This window comes from Microtus pennsylvanicus, chromosome 5 (assembly GCF_037038515.1).
Source record: "Microtus pennsylvanicus isolate mMicPen1 chromosome 5, mMicPen1.hap1, whole genome shotgun sequence".
NCBI lineage: Eukaryota > Metazoa > Chordata > Mammalia > Rodentia > Cricetidae > Microtus > Microtus pennsylvanicus.
Window position 1 is genome coordinate 82,992,313 of NC_134583.1, and position 20,848 is coordinate 83,013,160.

At 53.7% G+C, this 20,848-nt stretch overlaps 1 protein-coding gene across 1 annotated transcript in view; it reads left to right on the forward strand.

Annotated features, from left to right (window-relative positions):
- The window catches only part of Muc5b (mucin 5B, oligomeric mucus/gel-forming), a 31,438-nt gene that overhangs the window by 365 nt on the left and 10,225 nt on the right, over positions 1 to 20,848 (forward strand). The window contains exons 2-31 of the mRNA XM_075972797.1: positions 1,907 to 1,981; positions 2,355 to 2,423; positions 2,791 to 3,052; positions 3,210 to 3,321; positions 3,740 to 3,830; positions 4,061 to 4,167; positions 5,290 to 5,491; positions 5,935 to 6,060; positions 6,423 to 6,540; positions 6,628 to 6,766; positions 6,984 to 7,094; positions 7,388 to 7,457; positions 7,796 to 7,933; positions 8,318 to 8,482; positions 8,654 to 8,748; positions 9,532 to 9,658; positions 9,916 to 10,171; positions 10,480 to 10,535; positions 10,803 to 10,903; positions 11,127 to 11,278; positions 11,569 to 11,707; positions 11,807 to 11,920; positions 13,131 to 13,310; positions 13,694 to 13,933; positions 15,100 to 15,256; positions 15,560 to 15,688; positions 15,852 to 15,996; positions 16,123 to 16,166; positions 16,244 to 16,441; positions 16,874 to 20,437. Of these exons, the coding sequence (XP_075828912.1) occupies positions 1,907 to 1,981; positions 2,355 to 2,423; positions 2,791 to 3,052; positions 3,210 to 3,321; positions 3,740 to 3,830; positions 4,061 to 4,167; positions 5,290 to 5,491; positions 5,935 to 6,060; positions 6,423 to 6,540; positions 6,628 to 6,766; positions 6,984 to 7,094; positions 7,388 to 7,457; positions 7,796 to 7,933; positions 8,318 to 8,482; positions 8,654 to 8,748; positions 9,532 to 9,658; positions 9,916 to 10,171; positions 10,480 to 10,535; positions 10,803 to 10,903; positions 11,127 to 11,278; positions 11,569 to 11,707; positions 11,807 to 11,920; positions 13,131 to 13,310; positions 13,694 to 13,933; positions 15,100 to 15,256; positions 15,560 to 15,688; positions 15,852 to 15,996; positions 16,123 to 16,166; positions 16,244 to 16,441; positions 16,874 to 20,437 (7,482 nt within the window). The remainder of the gene's footprint in view (positions 1 to 1,906; positions 1,982 to 2,354; positions 2,424 to 2,790; positions 3,053 to 3,209; positions 3,322 to 3,739; positions 3,831 to 4,060; positions 4,168 to 5,289; positions 5,492 to 5,934; positions 6,061 to 6,422; positions 6,541 to 6,627; positions 6,767 to 6,983; positions 7,095 to 7,387; positions 7,458 to 7,795; positions 7,934 to 8,317; positions 8,483 to 8,653; positions 8,749 to 9,531; positions 9,659 to 9,915; positions 10,172 to 10,479; positions 10,536 to 10,802; positions 10,904 to 11,126; positions 11,279 to 11,568; positions 11,708 to 11,806; positions 11,921 to 13,130; positions 13,311 to 13,693; positions 13,934 to 15,099; positions 15,257 to 15,559; positions 15,689 to 15,851; positions 15,997 to 16,122; positions 16,167 to 16,243; positions 16,442 to 16,873; positions 20,438 to 20,848) is intronic.

The following is a 20,848-nucleotide window of genomic DNA, read 5'->3' on the forward strand; positions in this document are numbered from 1 at the left end:
TGAGGTCTTTCCGAGTCAGAGAGGTCTGTATCAGAATTAGAAGGGACAGAGACTCTTAGTAAGGACAGGCCCTGCTCTCCCACCAATTGCTGGGGTCACAAGTACCGAGGTGATCTTCACCAAGGCTGGGGTCTCCTTGGTGAAGTGGATTCTGCCTCCGGGTATTAGGGCTGGAGCCGGATCAGATGGATCCGATACCCAGAGCTGTGGTCTGAACCCAGAACTGAGTCAGGTAGGCTGTGTGACCCTTATCAGCAAATCTGCTTTCCCTGTTAGTTTGCTCTTGAGAAAACCGCAGTATTAGCGCTGTCGGCAGTATTGGAAAGATGGCTCCCACAGGACTCAGCTGTAAGCAAGCAGAGCTAGCCTGAACCCCCAGGTGTCATGACCTCTCCAAGCTCTGCTCTCTAGACTAGGGAAGCTCAGCTCCAGGCTTCCTGTATCTGTGAAAAGGAGACAGACAGTAAGGGAGGGTGGGGGTCCCCAAAGCCCATTCTTGGAGAGCCAGAGAGGCCATGGTTGTCTCTCGTGCTTCAAAGGCTGTCTGCTGGCTGGGAACTGCCCTCCTGGGCCTTCTCCCTCCCTCCACAATGTGGCTCTCCCTAAGCCAGGTCCTGTCTGTCAGAGTGCTGCGCCTACCTGGTGAAGTCAGCCCTCCTTCCCACTCGCTTTACTTGGGAAGGGCAACTGTAAGCCCTGGGTTGGGGGAGTGTGTTTCTGTGACAGCTGTGCCTGGGGTAAGGGCGAGAGGCTGGGCCCTCACATAAAGGGGATCTGGTGTTTGTCCGGATGGGAGGCGGTAACCCAGACCAAGATGTTATGGGGGGTGGCTGACAACTCTCTAGCTAAGTGGAGACGGGGAGATCTCAGCCTGAGGGAGACTGGCATAGAGCAGCAGTGCTTGGGGTGGGGGTGGTGTCCTCACCCGTGGGGCCCTCCAGCAGACGGCAGCGGAAAGGCTGGGCCAGGACCATTAGGAGAGGCTGTGGATCCGGGATCAGTGATGGACAGAGGGAGAGGCCATGCCCTCTGGGGAATGCAGTCAAGCGGGGCCCTTGAGGAAGGATTAATGCACAGGACAGTCCCTGCGGTTTCCAAATGCAGCTGGACACGCTGGGAAAATCAAACAGGAAGCCGCGCTGCCCATGGCACAGGAGCGAGTGGCCATCTGGGTCAAGGCCTGGGGGACATGGTCTCCTGCAAAGTGCTGGCCTTAAGGAGCCATGGGGCTTTGGAGGCTTGAGTTGTGGAGGTTGAAGCTGTCTCTTGGACCTCTAGCAGTGAGGCTGTGGAGGTGGCCTTGCCCAGAGGCAATGGACCATCCAGACTGCTGAGAGTGGACATCCTGCACCAAGAACTGCACCCTCATGCCACCTGCCCCAACCCACAGCTCCAGACTGGGGCTGCCTCTGATCATAGGTTTCTTTCTGCTGTGTCCCTCTTGGGAACTTCTGACTGTATTCTCTCTAACAAAGCCATTTTTCATCTTCCAAGGGACTCAAGTGATGGGGCTGACTGTCACCTCCCGACAGATGGTCACCGTTCCAATATTAATATGGTTTCCTAATTGACTTCTTCAAGCCACTAGGCACATCTGCCCCCACTACTGGCAAGACCAGGTGTCACTCCATAGGTGCAGGTGGCGAGGGCCACTGCAGGGGAAGGACTGATTGGGCTGGAAGGGTCAGAATTCCCGAGGACACCTGGCTCTTTGGTGATGGTTAGTGACTGAAGGCTACTACAGCTGATGGGGTTGGAATCGCCAGGCCCAAATCTGTTCAGGGTTTTAGAGATTACAGGAAGGTCTTGACCTGGGAGCAGAGCAAGTCCACAAGCCTCACACTAAGCCAGAGCAATGGCCACGGTCTGATGGCTTCTTCTTGACTTGTGTTCTCCTATCCTGCAGAGAGCCAGAGCCAGGTAGAAGAACTGAGCTCAGAACACCCCGAACTCACAGGAGATGGTCAGAAAGTGTACAGTGGTACGTGGCTCAGGCTCTGGGTTGGGGAGTCATATTCTGGTGGCAGGGGCAGCAGGGAGTGGGGTGGGGCTCAGGTGGGACAGGCAGATGGTCTCCCCACACCAGTTAACACAGTGAGACTCTTGACTAGTCCATTCTGTCTGAAGGCCGCGCTGGGCACACACAGACAGGAGCACCCAGGAGAGGAAGGGCTCCTGGGTAGACAGGAGAAGGTTTCAGGAAGAGGGTCTGGGGGATAACCATGGAGAAACTGGATGGTTACCCGTTAGTCCTAGGCTTCCTGATTCCCTTGAGGTGGGCATTGAAGAAAGTGGGTGGCCAGGGAGGAGATCCCCAGCCACAGCCCTGGTGTGACCCAGCCTTCCTACTGCAGCTCCCACATCCTCGTCCACCTGGCACGTCACCTTCATCCCGCCCATGACAGTCTTCCCGACCATGAGCCGTAAGTGGGCAGCACCTACTGCTGTCAGGCCAAGGAGAATGGGGGGGCGGGGCTTGCCAGTCTGGTTGAAGCTGACATAGGCTGAGGCCTCTGAACAGCTATGAAAAGGGTCTGGAACTTGCCCTGGGAACATCCATTGACTGAGTGTCTGGATTGTAGCAAATGAAATGGATGAGGGGTGGGTCTGGGTCATTAGGTTTTATCCAAGCAACTGAGGGGGTGGAATAGCAGAGAACTGGCCCATGAAGCTATTGGTAGTTGGGTTCTCTGCTCCAAAGATACTGCCATGGCCCCAGGAGGTTGCCCCTTAGGTAGCTGGGTATGGAGTGCTGGCTCTCAGTGGTGATTCCATCTGGTTTCCCTGTAGCCGCAAACCTGGCGCACAATGGGAGGGTGTGCAGCACATGGGGTGACTTCCACTACAAGACCTTCGATGGTGACATGTTCCACTTCCCCGGCTTCTGTAACTATGTCTTCTCTTCACACTGTGGGGCCACCTATGAGGACTTCAACATCCAACTGCGTCGTGGTCTTGAGGGCTCCAGGCCCGTGGTCACTCATGTGGTCCTCAGGGCCCAGGGGCTGGTGATTGAGCTGGCCAATGGCTCTGTCCTGGTGGACGGACAGCAGTGAGTTGGGTCTTGGGAAAAAGCATGTCCAAGCCAGGCCTTTAGACCCTGCTCTGTCCCTACTCGGTCCTCTGGGGGAGGGGTCAGGAGCAGAGCAAGTGGGGAGGACAGCCCCTGCTCATACCCCGCTGAAGGAAGACTAGAACTTTCTGCCTAGGGTGGAGCTGCCCTACAGCCGTGCAGGTCTTCTGATGGAGAAGACCAGTGGGTATGTGAAGCTCAGCATCCGGCTAGTCCTCACCTTCCTGTGGAATGAAGACAGTGCTCTGGTAAGGACACTCACCCACAGTTCCCTACGGACCCCCATAACCCTACATAAGCCTTACACAGGCCCTTACAGCCTCACATAATCCCCTCTCAGTTCCATAGATCCCGAGAATCCCCTGTCTCCCACAGTCCCCCATTCTCCCCTATAACCCCTCACAGTTACCATAGGCCCCACAAGCTCCCCATAGATTTCATAAACTCTCAGAGTCACTCCTGGCTTCCTGCACAGCCGATACAGCCTCCCCCATATCCTCACAGTTCACCTGCAGCTTCTCTAGGGACCTATGATAGGGACCCTACAGACTATCGGGGGAATATCTTCTATGGTCCCCTGGGCAAGTGGGGTGGGAAGCTATCAGGTAGGCCTTGGAGCCAAAGCAGAAGCCCTGAGGCTGGAGTTGCTCTGTCTCTCCCTCTCAGCTGGAGCTGGACTCTAAATATACTAACCAGACGTGTGGGCTGTGCGGCGACTTCAATGGGCTCCCAGGTGTCAACGAGTTCTACGCCCACAGTGAGTGTCATTGAGTCTTCAGGCTAGGTGGTCCCAAGGGACAGAGAATCAAGGAAATCCAGGCGGGACATGGGACGGGGGTGTTGCCGAGACATTGAGGAGGGAAGTGTGTGTGTGTGTGTGTGTGTGTGTGTGTGCGCGCGCGCGCATGTGTGTGTGTGATCCAGATAGAGTCCTCTGAGAGCACCTCAGGAAGTCTATCTCCTGACTGTGAGTTTTCCCTCCTGCAGACACCAGGCTGACCCCTGTACAGTTTGGAAACCTGCAGAAGCTCGATGGTCCTACTGAGCAGTGCCAGGACACCCTGCCCTCAGCGGTCAGCAATTGCACAGATAAGGTGAGCATCTTGATCAGACCACAGCTCCCAAGGCTGGGGACAGTGCGAGGCCTGTAGGGTGACCACCTTGATCAGACCGCATCTCCCGAGGCTGGGGACAGTGTGAGGCCTACATAGACTGATAGAATACCAGAGGACTTCCTGGCCAAAGGCTGAGGAACATCTTCGGCTGACAAGACAGTGAGAGCTTTCCTGCTCCTGAGCAGGCAGAGAATGGCCTCTGAGCCCTCAGAGATTGCTGCTGGGGCCTGAAGGAGGCAGGCCAAGTTGGCTTTCTCCAGTGGGACCAAATGGCTCACACTTTTGATGGAATTCACAACCCACTCACCAGGGCACATAAGTTCTCTGTGTGTAGGTGATGTGTTTGGAGGAGATGTGTACCCACCATCACACAGAGGGCCAAGGTGAACACTCAAGGAGTCCCTCCTATGAGCAGGGAGAACTCATCCTTAGGATCTGACTCCAGAAACCCTGAAACTAGTAGAATGCCTGATTCCTACCTAAACTGAGAAGTGAACGAGAATGTTGTCAAATCCCGGCCTGTCAGGGGTACTGGGGTAGTAAGCGGTTGAGTAGCAGTACCGAGTGCATGAGGGCCACTTGAGGGTTGGTGTTATCTTTATTTCCCTGTCTTCTGAGTCACAACATAGGAGTGCATTCTGCATTCTCCTGAGTGCACAAGTCACAAGTCAGCATGTCTTGGAGCCTTGAAATAGGACATGGGAGGAACAGAGAGCCCTGGGTCACTCCCTTAGAGCCAAGTAGAGCTCTATACCCAGGCACAGCACAGTATGTAGATAGCATAATGTATAAGGAAGGTGGATGGATAATGGATGGATGGATGGATGGATGGATGGATGAATAAAGTAGGTGATTGATGGATGGGTGGGTAGATGAGCGATTAATGAATGATAGACGGATGGTAGATGGATGATGGGTGGATAATGAATGGATGGATAGATGATGGATGGACAGACAGACAAATGGATGTATAGGTGGAAGGAACCTCCAGGTGAAGAAGGGGCTTCCTGTATGGCCTAGGAAGGGCAGGGTTCCTATTACAAGTGCCACAGCAATCCTGCTTGAGGGTCAGAAGATGTTTAGCCTCTCTGTACTCCCCAGGAGGACATCTGCAGCCGCATCCTGCTTGGCCCTGCCTTTGCCGAGTGCATTGCCCTGGTAGATGTCAACATGTACTTGGATGCCTGTGTCCAGGATCTGTGCCGCTGCCCCACATGCCCATGCGCCACTTTTGCTGAATATTCCCGCCAGTGTGCCCATGCAGGAGGCCATCCGCAGAACTGGAGGAGTCCTGATCTCTGCAGTGAGTATCATCACTAGAGTATAGCCCAGTCTTGAGCTTAGACCCTGGCAAGGAAGTCAAGATAAGAGAATCACTGAAGGGCCCCAGAGAGGGTGAATGTCAGGGAAAGAGGAGGTAGTGGGGAGGCTGAGGGGAAGATGCTGTACCTGAGGGTTCTGATGTTGGTCTCAGAGTGGGGACTCAGTTGTGTCCCTGAGCACAGCAACAAGATATGGCTCCAGAACCTTGGGGCAGGATCTCCTGGAGAGCAGTGGCCTCAGGTGGCCATAGGTAGAGAAGGAAGTATGAGAAGTGTTGGGTCCCTGTTCTCTACCCTGCTGCTTTACTTAGCAGATGGCGCTCTGGGACCTCAGTGGACATGGGAGCAGGGAGTGGGCATGGCTCCCACTGACTGAAGCAGTCAGGACCCACTTCTCCTAGGTCAAGAGCTATCTCTATTACAGACTGGACATGCCCCTTCAACATGGAACACCAGGAGTGCAGCTCGTCCTGTGTGGATACCTGCTCCAACCCCCAACGCTCTCAACTCTGCGAGGATCACTGCATGGATGGCTGCTTCTGTCCCCCAGGCAGGCCCTGTGCCCCTCCATGGCTACCTTTAGGATCATGGTCTCCACATCAGCTGATCCTCTCCACTCCTAATGGCAATAGGCCTGGCTAGGGGTTGCATTCCAAGGTTACAGGCAGGATGGACACTGATTATTAACAAGGACGAGATCTGATGAGCTATGCACAGAAAACAGGTGTTTTTAGTCCTTGAGGTCAGGTGGGGAAACTAAGGCCCAGAGGAGCTTATACCAAATAGTTCCGGCTGGGGCAGCATTCTAGACGAGCGGCCCTTCCCGCTGCCTAGGACTAGGATTGTCTTGGAGGCAAGCTGCCTCATGTTACCTGTACCGGGAGCATCTGTAACCACTGTCCCTTCCTCCAGGCACTGTGCTGGATGACATCAGACACTTGGGCTGCCTGCCCCTGGAGCAGTGCCATTGCACCCGTGGTGGGCACACTTATGCCCCTGGAGAGTCCTTCAACACCAGTTGCAGCTCCTGGTAAGCTTAACCACCTTTGTGGAGGTGTGCAAGGGGAGGCTTGCCTCTTACCGCTGTAAACCCTTCTGCTAATGGACTCCCCCACAGCACCTGCTCTGGGGGGTTGTGGCAGTGCCAGGACCTGCCGTGCCCCGGCACCTGCTCTGTGCAGGGTGGGTCCCACGTCTTCACCTATGACGAGAAACTCTACAATGTGCACGGAGACTGCAGCTACGTCCTGTCCAAGGTATGGCCGCCATCCTGGTCCACAGGGTCCTGTGAGGGTCCACCGCAGGGGCAAAGGTCATGGAAAACTTCTTTGAGGACTGGGAAGTCCCAGGCCCATGACAAGCTCCCTATGGTGAACCAGGGACCTGAGGATACCCCCAGAACCCCTCCAGGTCTTGAGAGGTTATGCATAAGAGAACTCCACATCCAACTCCACACCTTGGGTTTCTTGACAGAAATGTGCAGAGAGCGGCTTCACTGTGCTAGTCGATCTGCGAAAGTGTGGACTGACGGACACTGAGAACTGCCTCAAAGCGGTTACACTCAACCTCAATAGTGGGGACATGGTGAGCACTGGGACTCTGATGACCGCCACTTTATGGGCTGCAAGTGACAGATTAGGGAGTGTGGAGCATGTGGAGTAGTGACCGGCCAGAGTAAAGAGAGGTCACTACTCCCTCTCTAATTCCTCAGGTAGGAGTGGTCACCATCCCTGTGGAGAGAACCTACTGCTAGGGTGGGCCTGAGCTTCCATCCTGGCTCTGTCACTGGGTTAGGGAGGGAGATTCTGTCAGAATTCTTCCTATAAGTGGTTGTATGGGCCCTGTGGGTACTGACTGTGTGCACCACATGCGACCAGGTCATCCGGATCCAGGCCAACGGTGCTGTGTTCCTGAACTCCATCTTTACTCAGCTTCCCATGTCAGCAGGTGTGTGGCTCCCTGGGACAGCAGAGCCAAGGCTGGCACCTTCAGTGGGCAAACATATTTCAGCCCTGAGTAGAGTCTAGCTCCTGGGGAGCTCTTCGTGGCCTCAGGCAGCTCTAGTGTTTCCCCTGGGATGACGAGTTGCTACCCCTGGTTCAATGTGAATCCTACGTCAGGCAGTGCCAACCATCTCTCTCAGGGGCAGCTGGCAGCCATGTATAACCCACGCACATTTGGGAGCTTTGGGCATGGGATTTTTTTTGGTGCCCCCTCCCGTGTCAGCAGCACTGCGGTGTTTGGTGGGCCAACTCCCAGCGTGTCTAACCCTTCTCACCTTACAGCCAACGTCACCATCTTCAGTCCATCATCCTTCTTCATTGTGGTGCAGACTGGCATGGGACTGCAGCTGCAGGTGCAGCTGGTGCCCGTCATGCAGGTGTTTGTCAGGCTGGACCCCTCCTACCATGGCCAGATGTGTGGTGAGGCACCAGCGGGTTTGAAGGTGGGACCGTGGCGGGGAGACTGGTGGGGGTCAGGTCCACCCTAACTCTAGGCTGCGAAATAGGATCCCCTGTGGAAGGGGATTGGGAAGCACTGGCTCCAGAGCTCAGTGGAGACCCCTGCACCACCCAGCACACTTGACATCTGCCCAGTAACCCGTGGAGTGACCCGGGAGGACAGATCCGCTGTGCTCCCCTGATGGGGCTAGCCCTGTTAGGGGCTCATCTGTGAGCAGTTGTAGAATGAAGCACTAGGGAGGGTCTTTCTTCCCAGTCCTCCTTTGATCATGCTTAGAGGGGTGACAGCCCTGGGGAAAGTGGCCAGGTTGAACAACCTGCTGACCTCCTGACTCCGGTCACTAGGCCTGTGTGGTAACTTCAACCAGAACCAGGCTGATGACTTCACAGCCCTCAGTGGGGTAGTGGAGGGCACAGGAGCCGCCTTCTCCAACACCTGGAAGACTCAAGCCTCCTGCCCCAATTCCAAGAACACCTTTGAGGACCCCTGTTCGTACAGCGTGGAGATGGGTAAGCACCCTCTCTAGTCTTTGGCCATTCCAACAGCCCTTCCTGATCTCTGTGGCCACATCAACTCCTGGGGGAAGGGCTCAGAGAATACCCACATAGGAGGAAAGGCATGAGGCATTAGGGTTGAAGAGGAAGCAGGTGAGGGGCAGCCAACATTTCTCCCTTCCCTAGAGAACTATGCCCAGAAGTGGTGTTCCATGCTCACTGAAAGCTCAGGAGTCTTCTCGGCCTGCCATGCCACCGTCAGCCCGGTGCCCTTCTACTCGGTGAGACCATGGTCTGCTGGACCTGGGTGGGGCAGGTATAGGAGCCCTTGGAGCTGGACTCCCAGGTCCACCCACCACTACCCATGCTGGTGTTTGTCAGTTAAAGGGCTCACCAACGGAGAAGCTGAAAAAGAGGATTCTGGGAGTTCAGAAAGGTCCTTAGTGGTCCTAGTGTGTGCCCAACCTCCCTCTTGAAAGGACAGCAGGTGCTGGAACCAAGCTACCTCACGGCCTTGTCCCCCTAGGCTCCCCCTTAAAGGCTTCTTTCTATGTTGACTGCATTCAGACGTGATAGAGCACTGCAGAGCACCTTTTGGGGGACATGCTTTAAATAGCACTCCAAAGCCCTAAACTTTAGTACATCATTCCATCCCCGAGGGTACGTCTCCAGGTAACCTACTTCCATGATGCCTCACTGGACACACCCTGCTGAGCCCAACTCATACAAGCCCCCTATGTGCAGCTGGGTTAGAACAACGCCCTTGTCTTGTGGAGATTCTTCCCCAGGGCCCCTGCCTTAGGCTTCAGGCCTTCCTGAATCCAGGTCTGTTCTCCATTCTGGCTGCCATTTTACCCTGTGGCTTCTGACACTGTCCCTAACACGAATCCCAGGCCACATCTTGAAGACCCCGCTCGTCAAAGTTTCTGACGGGATGGCTCCCACTGGGAAGCCTCAGGTCCAGGCCTTGAGCAGGGTTTGATGGATACTGGTGGGAAAGTTCAATGAGCAATAAGGAACCTAGGAGACAGAGGTACCTGACTTCCTGACGTCTTATCTCCCAGAACTGCATGTTTGACACGTGCAACTGTGAAAACAGCGAGGACTGCATGTGTGCCGCCCTGTCCTCCTATGTGCATGCCTGTGCCGCCAAAGGGGTGCTGCTCAGTGGCTGGAGAGACAATGTCTGCTGTGAGTGTTCTGTGGGCCACCAAGGCTCCTTGGCACAGGTTAGGCCTCCCCACGGTAGCCATCTGGATCCTGTCACTCTGGCATAGGGGCACTTGGGACCCTGGACAGCAGTAGCTATCATCTTGTGTCCCATGTCTGCAAGAACCTTTCATCCTATGGTGTCAATGATGGTGTCACTAGTCTATGGCAGGGAAGAACAAGGGCCGTGTCAGTTCACAAAGTCATTGATCTCTCTGTACCGTTTCTTCTTCCTATAGTCAAGTACATGAACAACTGTCCCAAAACCAAGAGCTACTCCTATGCAGTGAGCACTTGCGAGCCTACCTGCCGCTCTCTGAGTGAAGCTGATGTCACCTGTGGTGTCTCCTTTGTGCCCGTGGATGGCTGCACCTGCCCTGAAGGCACCTTCCTGAATGACAAGGGTCACTGTGTGCGTGATGAGGAGTGCCCCTGCTTCTTCCATGGAACTGTGGTGGCCGCCAGAGAGTTCGTTATGGACAATGGGGTGGTGTGGTAAGAAAGATCGTCCTTACCCATCTCCTTTGCTCACAGATCTGTGTGTGTGTGTGGGGGGGGGTGGCTAGTGGTCCTTCTATACCCAGAAGTTTGTGTGGCCTTCTAGTATTAGCATAGGCTAGTGACTAAACCTTTAGTGTATGGGAACATGGGGTCCAGGGTCTTCCCAAGGACCCCTAACAGCAGGCATCCTCTTGGTGTTGGGAGGAGGCAAGGAGGCCCAGACCTTGGTGGGGTATGGAGAGTACTGGGGTAGAATGTGAGAGGTCCTGGGCCTGGAGCAGGGGTCCTACTGTCTCTTGCAGTTCATGTGAAAAGGGGAAGCTGACCTGTCTTGGAGCCCTGATGCAGAAGAACACAGGTATCATTCCACCCTGACCAGCCTGTACTTCACCATGGTTGCTGTGCCCAGATGCTCTAGGGGAAGAGGGCTTGTGGGCTCCGTGGCAGTGTGGCTGTAGGGCTCTTGAGGATGTGGGATATACCCTCTGGGGCAGATCCATACAGACTGGGTGCTTGGTACAGAGCACCCAAACTTTCTACAGTCCAAGCAGAAAGACAGGGTCAGGAGACCATAGAGACCAGGAATGTCCTGTTCCAGGCCTCTCTACATGCTTGTCCTCCCCAGAGTGCCAGGCACCTATGGTATATCTAGACTGTAACAATGCCTCAGTTGGTGACCAAGGATCTGAATGCCTCAGAAGCTGCCAAACACTGGATGTGGAATGTGTGAGTCCTCTTGGTGCAACACCAACCTTCATCCACCATTCTAAGCTACAGGAAGAGTGGGGGGGGGGGGTGGATATCACTGGAAGGCCAGTGGCTTTGGGTCTTGGCCTCCTCTTGGGCATTCAAAGGACAGGGTCTCCTTGCTTGCTGTCCTGGGCACCTGAATAGGGCTGAGGGAACAGGATGTTGTTTCAGTCCCTGACCAGACTACCTGTGTCCACAGTTCAGCACACACTGCGTCTCTGGCTGTGTGTGCCCCTCAGGGCTGGTAGCAGACGGGAATGGGGGCTGCATTGCTGAGGAGGACTGCCCCTGCATACACAATGAGGCCACCTATAGACCTGGGGAGAGCATCCGGGTAGACTGCAATAACTGGTAGGTTCTGGGTCCCTCAGAGGGTATCTGCGGTGACACTGGTCTGAGGCGGCCTTGGCATGTCAGGGGCTTCAGCATGTGTCTTGGGAGCCAAGGTACTCAGAGGACCCCATTCTGGGAAGGAAGGGCTATTTCTCTAGCGGGGGTGACTGGATTACACACCCACACAAGACCAAAGCTTGATATAGTCTGAGCTTGATTCCCCAAGTGAAGTGGCACACTGGCTCAGGACTGGGACAGCCAATCTCAGGGGACAATACCCTTGTCAGCAATGACCTCTCCTTTCACAGTACCTGCAAGAACCGCCGGTGGGAGTGCACTGACCAACCTTGTATGGGTGCATGTGTGGCCTATGGGGATGGCCATTTTGTTACCTTTGATGGTGAACGCTACATCTTTGAAGGCAGCTGCGAGTACACCTTGGCTCAGGTGTGTGGTCCCTGGCCCCTGCCAATGAGTCACCATTCTCTATCCTTCCCACCAGTTATTTTTGAGCTGTGACCAGAGCCTCGTCTTTTTCCTTCTCAGGACTACTGCAGAGGCAACACCAGTACTGATGGGACCTTTCGTATTATCACTGAGAATGTCCCTTGTGGGACCACGGGAACCACATGTTCCAAGACCATCAAGATCTTTGTGGAGGTGAGAGTATACTTAAAGCCACCGGGGACTGTGTCCTTCCTTCTGCAGTGTTACCTCTGGTTCTCCAGCCATCAGCTGGAGAACATCAAGGACAGGATAGCAAGTGACCCAAACCCAGGACTTATAATAGCAAACTACCGTCTTCCAACCTGGAGCCAGAATTAGATTAAGGTGAGCAGGTTTGTGTTCCCTGTAGATCAGGAGGTTCCAGCAGGCCTTGGTTTGGGGCATCACTCCAGGCTACCTCTGTCTACTCGTGACCCTTTTTTTTTTTTGCTTTTTCGAGACAGGGTTTCTCTGTGGCTTTGGAGCCTGTCCTGGAACTAGCTCTATAGACCAGGCTGGTCTCGAACTCACAGAGATCCACCTGCTTCTGCCTCCCAAGTGCTGGGATTAAAGGCGTGTGCCACCATCGCCCGGCCTACTCGTGACCTTCTGCTCTGTGTCTATGTCTCTGGTCATTGTTAGGACAGTTACTGGGCTTAGGGGACACCCAGGTAATTTCAGAAAACCCATCTCAAGATCCTCCAAAGGCTCTTTTTCTAGGAAAGTGTTATTTTAAAGTCTTCGGAATAATGTGTATATTTGGGAGGGATATTATACTCAGTACCCCACTTCTGGCAAAAGGAAGTCAGAATTCAAAGTAGAAAGCAGAGCGGCTGGCTTGCGGTGTGTCTTTCTGTTGCCGCAATAAAATGCCATGACCGAAAGCAAGTTGGGAAGGAAAGGGTTTATTCGCCTTACACTTCCAGATCATAGTCCGTCATTGGAGGAAGTCAGGACAAGAACTCAAGCAGGGCAGGAACCTGGAGGCAGAACCTGATACAGAGGCCATGGAGGATGCTGCTTACTGGCTTGCTTCCCCTGGCTTGCTCAGCCTGCTTTTTATAGAATCCAGGACCACCAGCCCAGGGATGGCACCATCCACCATTGACTGGGCCCTCCCTCACTGATCTCTAATTGAGGAAATGCCTTACAGCTGGGTCTCAATGAAGCATTTCCTCAGTTGGCTCTTCCCCTCTGAGGTGGGTGGGGGATGGTATAAGGCAGCGTTGCACATGTGAGCCTTTGGAGATCTGTAGGTGTGCGGCCTGAGTTTTCCTACTCCTCCAGTGAGTCTTCATCTGTTGAGGAGTCCTCCAAGGGCAGCAGGCAAGCTCCCAGTCTCCCAGTTCCCTGACACTGTTGCCTTATATTTCTCCATCTACAGAGCTACGAGCTGATTCTTCATGAGGGGAACTTCAAGGTGGTAGAGAGAGGGCCAAGTGGGGACCCTCCATACAAGATCAGATACATGGGCATTTTTCTGGTCATTGAGATCCGCAGTGGGATAGTCGTGTCCTGGGACAGGAAGACCAGTGTGTTTGTCCGACTGCAGCAGCATTACAAGGCAAGTGTGGCCACCATGCACCCTGTTTCTAGACCCAGCTAAGATAGGTCTAGGGCTGGTAGCTGACATTGAAAAGTTCTCACTACCAAGACCACACACAACACCAGGTTCCAAGAAGGAAAAGTTGAAATTGCAATGCATAGTGGGTGTACTGGAATCATGACTGACAAACCAGCCCACACAGGTCTGTGCAGACACAGAATCTTCTAAGGAGAATAAGTTCAGTTCACCCACCTGCCCCAGGACCCACTTCCCACATCCATTTGCAAGTTCACAGGGCACAATCCAGGGAAAATGGGTTCTTCCTGTGTTCTCCTCCCAAGCCAGGCTCTGTGCCAGCTCCCCTAACCTGCTCAGGATTCTTTCTGCTCGTGTGTCTGCAGGGCAGGGTCTGTGGCCTGTGTGGGAACTTTGACGACAATGCCATCAATGACTTCACCACGCGCAGCCAGTCTGTGGTGAGTGATGTTCTGGAGTTTGGAAACAGCTGGAAGTTCTCCCCATCCTGCCCAGATGCCCCAGTTCCCAAGGACCCTTGCACTGCCAACCCTTACCGCAAGTCCTGGGCCCAGAAAAAGTGCAGCATCATCAACAGCGCGACCTTCGCAGCCTGCCACTCCCAGGTAGGACCTGGCCTTGGTTCCTAGGGCTTGCAGTTGCCTGCTTCTTCTTGGGAGGAATTGAGTCTCACTGAACTGCCAGCTGGCACAGTGTGAGTGGTGGGCCCTCTGCTCCACAGAATTAGACAACTCTCCCATGCTGGGGCGGGCTAACCACATGTCCCACAGCTGCGCCAGTCTGGAATTCTGTTAAGCAATGCCAGCTGAAAGAGTCACCAGCACTATTTCCTTGGGGCATGTTCTCAGGGGTATGGAAGTTCAGGTGGGTTCCAGGTACCAGCTAACTCAAACGGATAAGAGACAGAAATCTGCTGTCTCCTAGTGATCCTCCACTGGAGTGAGGTGGCAGGGTGGTCATGGGAACAGCAATTCAGGGGACAAGTCAGCTATAGGAAGGCATGCTATAGGAAGCTATAGGATGGGGCCAGTGCACTGAGTAGAAGGACAGAAGTAGGACCGCAGTGCAAGACTCTGCAGGTATGAAGCCCGTAGACCGGGCGGCGGGACCCAAGTCAAAGGACCTAAAGAGTACTAGAGAAGGTGTAGAGGTGGGCAGATGTGTAGGCACGCAGTGTATGGGTGAGTGTGCAGGTAGATATCTGTGCAGCTGTAGGTAGGCAGGTATACAGTGATATGTAGGTGAGGAGCTGTGCAAGTGGATGGGTGCACATATGGACAGGAGGGGAAGTGCACAGGTCAATAAACAGGCAGATATGCAAGTAGTTAGGTAGGCAGGTACACATGCAGACAAATGTGAAGGTTCACAGGTAGGCAGGTACACTGGTGTACAATCAGGTACGTGCACAGGTGGGCAGGTACACAGTTTTCCAGCTGTGCAAGTACACAGATGGCCAAATAGATAGGTATACATGTGGACAGGTATGCACGTATATATTCAGGCAGGTGAACGGCTGCACACATGTATGGGCACATGAGTGGCAGGTTATGGGTATGTGGGTGTACAAGTGTGTGGGTACACAGTGAGTTGGAAAGGTGGTGTTGGACACTTCCCACTTGGGACAATCTGATAGTAGCCACAGTACCAAATCAACATTCCCATAGTGTGGGGGCTGGACTACAACTAGCTCCGTATCCTCCCCCATATTCATCTGTCCCCTGGGCAGACATCGCTGTCCTCCCTGAGTGGTACCTTGGCTCCTCCATTCCAGGTTGACTCTACCAAGTACTACGAAGCTTGTGTGCATGATGTGTGTGCCTGCGACTCAGGGGGTGACTGCGAGTGTTTCTGCACTGCTGTGGCTGCCTATGCCCAGGCCTGCCGTGATGTGGGCGTGTGCTTGTCCTGGAGAACACCAGACATCTGCCGTGAGTAGGGCACTGTCCGTGGTACTGAAGGGTGGGTCTGTGAGTGAGGTGGGCCTCTGTACTTCCCGCCTGGCTTAGATGCTGGCCACTATGATGTGTGTATGTGTGCATGTATGTATTTGTACATGTGTGCACAGATCTATATACACACGTGGTTCTTTGACACATGATACGAAGCAGCTGAGGTTGGGGGCCCCAGGATCTGAGTTAGGGAATGGACCCAAGGAGGCCATCTGCCTAGCCCAAGGCCTGTATGTCTGGGTATAGTCATGAGGTCTAGTAGACTCTGCCTTCTGTCCTCAGCTCTTTTCTGTGACTACTACAACCCTCATGGGGAGTGTGAGTGGCATTACCAGCCCTGTGGAGCCCCCTGTCTGAAGACCTGTCGAAACCCTGCTGGACGCTGCCTTGTTGACCTGCCAGGCCTGGAAGGTAAGGGCGGAATGTGCTGGTGGAGGCCTTTAGACCCATAACCCCATGCATGGTACTAGGGTAGACCCAGTGTACTAGGGGTTCTCTGCCACTGATTGGGAACTGGGCAGTTGGATACATGCCCAAGAGGACAAAAAGTCAATGCTATCCCTGCCGGCTCTAGGCTGCTACCCACAATGCTCACCCAGTCAGCCTTTCTTCAATGAGGACCAGATGAAGTGTGTGGCCCAGTGTGGATGCTATGATGATGATGGAAACTACCACGATATTGGCACACAGGTCCCTACAGCAGAGAACTGCCAGAGTTGGTGAGAGGGGGGCCAGGGAGGGAAGAGGACAGGGACCCAGAGTGTTGGGAAAGGGCAGGGGAGGGCTAAAGCATGCATCAGCTAGGGGATGCTCATGGGTCCTCAGAGCCCCTGTCTTCCCCTCAGTCTCTGCACCCCTGATGGCCTCAAGTGTGTTCACAACCTTACAGGTAAGCAAAGCCTTTGGGTTTGGGGTTGGAAGAAGGCTGAAGGCTGAGAAAGCTGAGCCAATACATCTAACCCCCAGCCTGCATATGCACCTATGAGGGCCGTACCTACCACTACGATGATGTTGTCTACAACACCACGGATGGCCTTGGTGCATGCTTAGTGGCCATCTGCAAAGACAATGGGACAATCATACGCACAACAGAAGAGTGCCCTGCAGTCTTGTCTACCACACCGTTCACATTCACCAATACTTTGGCACCCCATACCACAACAGGTGAGACCATACCAGGTTCACTGGAAGCTCCTGAACAAGAAACTATTATGTTAACCCAGAGAGAGGCTTGGCCACATTGGCACAAGGGAAGATGACAAGTGGCCAATGCAGGGAACTCCAGTTACGAAGATATCTTGGGTCCTGATCTACTGTTCAGTTGCCCAGGCTCTGCCTGATGTCCATGGTCCTCACCCCTCTATGATTTCCCAGGAAGCTTTGGCACAACTGCTGGAGCTGCCATCAGGGAAACAGAAATCCCCAGGCTCCATTTGCCCTTGGTGTAGCCCACCGTAGTTAGTGAGCTCTCTCAAGACTGTTAGCTGGGTCCTGGACCAAGCCAGCATTAGGCCTAACATATGCTAAGGTCAAGTCGTCTGTTCCCTTGCCCTGAGATGAGAGGGGCTGAGAAGGGCTTCTATCACTTTCACGCAGGCTCAGCTCCCACTGCATCCACTGTGTCCACGGTGTGTGTCCGCGAGGTCTGCCGCTGGTCCATTTGGTATGATGAAAGCCATCCAGAGCCTGGCATGACAGGTGGGGACTTTGAAACGTTTGAGAACCTGAGGCAGAAAGGGTACCAGGTGTGTCAAAGCCCTGCTGCCATTGAGTGCCGTGCTGAGAAGTTCCCCAGCATGGACTTACAGAAGCTGGGACAGAAGGTGAACTGTGACCCATCCTGGGGGCTGAAATGTCTTAACAGTGAGCAGAGTCCGCCACTCTGCTACAATTACGAGCTAAGGGTTCTGTGCTGTGATTACGTGCCCTGTAGTTCCACCCTGACCTCAGGCACAAGCACCACTCACTCCCGACCAGAGATCAGCAGAGAGTCCTCTTGGCCCACTCACAGTACTCAGAGGCCCACTCAGAGTACTCAGACAGCATCCTCAGTGTCCAGGTCCACACCTTTGTGGACCACAGAAGGGAAAGAGACATCTCTGGATACAATTCACAGCTCAAGACAAACAGTGACCTTCACCTCAAAAAGAAGGGCCACTTCACATCGTATTGGGGCCACAAACTCAGCCAGCAGCCTTGTCACATCCAGCGCAACATCAGTATTCAACTCACAGACAGGGTCCACTTCAAGAGCCAGCACGGTCACACAGATAATCAGCAGCCCTGTGACCTCAACCTCCTGCCAACCCCAATGTCAGTGGACAGGGTGGCTCGACACAGACTACCCCACATCAGATGGCGAGGGAGAAGACATTGAGACATATGAGAGAATCAGGGCCACTGGGGCAGATATCTGTGAACAGCCTCAGGGCATCCAGTGTGTGGCCCAGAACTACCCTGACATGAGTTTGGACATGTTGGGTCAGGAAGTGACGTGTGATGTCAACTTCGGTCTGGTGTGCCGCAACAGGGACCAGAAAGGTGATTTTGGGATGTGCTACAACTACATGATCCGGGTGCTGTGCTGCAGTGTGAGCCATTGCCAGGGACCGACCACCACTGCGGGCTCACCCCCCACACCACGGACTGCCACCACTGCCAGTTCCAGGTCAATCACACATACTTCCTGGCCTGTGTCCAGCATATCCACCATCACCAGCACCACAGAATCTATTTCATCCCCTGGAAAAACCACAATCCTCACCATGGCTTCTTCCACAGCCACAACCACACCCAGGGAGACTCAAACCTCATCATGGCTATCCACTGGTCTCTCCCCATCCCTTACAACTACAAGGACCACTTCCACAGGCTGTAAGTCTCAATGCACCTGGACAGATTGGCTGGACAGTGACAAACCTCAACCTGGCCAGTTTGGGGGAGATATTGAGACCTACTATCATATTAGAAACAAGACAGGTGTCCAGGTATGCAAGAAACCTGTGGACATTGAATGTGAAGCCATCCTCTTCCCCAACATGTCCTTCCAGCAGCTGGGCCAGGAGGTGGTGTGTAATGTGGACTTTGGACTCATCTGCAGGAATAGCAAGCAGGCCAACAACCAAACCTGTTTCAACTACCATATCCGTGTGCTCTGCTGTGAGGAAGACATGAGCTGTTTGAGCACAACGGGATCACTGTCCACCACCTTCAGTCCAGTGACCGAATCCCCTCATACAGCAGCACCTGGATCTCCCAGTACAGTCTCCATGTCCACAAACAAGAGGCCATCGGAGGAGCCAATGGCCTCAACTTCACTCACAACACTAAGGAGAATCTCTTTCCCTAGGACAGACAAGGTTGTCTCCATTGGCACAACTGGGACTACTGAGAGATTGTCTGTCTCTAGTTTGTCAACAAGTTCAGCCTCTCCAACTACCTTCCTCCAAACGTCAAAAGAGCAACACTCAGGTAAACCAAACACAACTTCATGGACAGCTTCCTCCAGCACTCCCAGCACTGCCAAGCTGACAACGTCCACTGGCACCTCCACAGGGTTCTCTAGAACCATAACCACACTCTGGAGCAGCTTGCCCCCTAGCACCCCAACCACACCTACCAGATCCACTGAACCCAACTCTACCTTGATGACAACAAAGAACCCTCCAACACTGATCACAAGTCACACGTCCAACAGTCACACTAGAACCCATATCACCACAGCATCCTCTCCTGAAGCAGTAAGTACAGAGGAGGTCAGAAAGTCCTCCTCGTCTACCTCTCTGACCACCCCTGGACCATCCTATTCCCCTCCTGGAAGCACCAGCATGAGCTCAGCCACGGCGGCCTCCACGAGCACAGCAATTACACATTCCAAGACTACCCCAGAGCTCACTGGAGCTCCTTCAGCCAGCACCACAGAACCACTAGGGACACTGACCACGTCCACTTCAGCAGCCAACACGGTCAGCACGCCTGTGACCTCTACCACCTGCCAACCCCAATGTCAGTGGACAGGGTGGCTCGACACAGACTACCCCACGTCTGACAGCGAGGGAGAAGACATTGAGACATATGAGAGAATCAGGGCCACTGGGGCAGATATCTGTGAACAGCCTCAGGGCATCCAGTGTGTGGCCCAGAACTACCCTGACATGAGTTTGGACATGTTGGGTCAGGAAGTGACGTGTGATGTCAACTTCGGTCTGGTGTGCCGCAACAGGGACCAGAAAGGTGATTTTGGGATGTGCTACAACTACATGATCCGGGTGCTGTGCTGCAGTGTGAGCCATTGCCAGGGACCGACCACCACTGCGGGCTCACCCCCCACACCACAAACCGCCACCACTGCTACCCAGACCCTGTCCTCCAAGCCTTATCCCAACACTAGTCCAACTCTGACCAGAACTTACTCGGCTTTCACCACGGTAGCAACAAGCTTCTCAAAAACTCCACCTGGATCTAGCTACACGGCCACTACTGTTACATCCTCTACCAGAAGCACCCCACATGTTTCAAGTGTCACGGAAAGTAGCAGCCCAGGAACGGTCTCCTCTATCCATACAACACTCACCATCATGCCTAAAACATTACAGCCATCGACACCTGCTTTGACAACAAAGCAAACTTCCTCTACTGGAATCTCGACCAGAATACCTACTGGTACAGCTGGCACTACCTTTTCAAAACTTCCACCCACAAGCCTAACTACAGTCATAGAAGAGCTGTCTACCAGTACACCAAGGATACAGACGCTACCAGAAACCATGACTACTGCCAGCACCAGCCAGAGCACAACCCACTGCCAGCCCAAGTGTACATGGACGGAATGGTTTGATGTAGACTCACCAACCTCAGGGGCAATAAGAGGAGACATAGAGACCTATGAAAACATCAGAGCTTCTGGTAAGAAGATGTGCCAGGCACCAGAAAAGATTGAGTGCCGGGCAGAGAACTATCCTGCAGTCAGCATTGATAAGGTTGGCCAAGTAGTAAGCTGCAGCCTGGAGAAAGGGTTAGTCTGCAAAAATGAGGACCAGACAGATGATTTCAAAATGTGCTTTAACTATAATATACGTGTGCTTTGCTGTGATGACTATAGCCATTGCCCTAGCACAACGGCTGTTCCACCAACATCTACCACAAACAAGCCTAAAGCAAGTAATGAGGTCCCCACCATGGCCACCAGTTCATCAACAAGACAAAGACACTCCATCAAAGCTACCACACCTTCAAAGACTTCAGACAGCCTGACGACCACTGTTATCCATACAGGATCCATACCTTCCACACACTCAGTCAGCAGCCCTGTGACCTCTACCACCTGCCAACCCCAATGTCAGTGGACAGGGTGGCTCGACACAGACTACCCCACGTCTGACAGCGAGGGAGAAGACATTGAGACATATGAGAGAATCAGGGCCACTGGGGCAGATATCTGTGAACAGCCTCAGGGCATCCAGTGTGTGGCCCAGAACTACCCTGACATGAGTTTGGACATGTTGGGTCAGGAAGTGACGTGTGATGTCAACTTCGGTCTGGTGTGCCGCAACAGGGACCAGAAAGGTGATT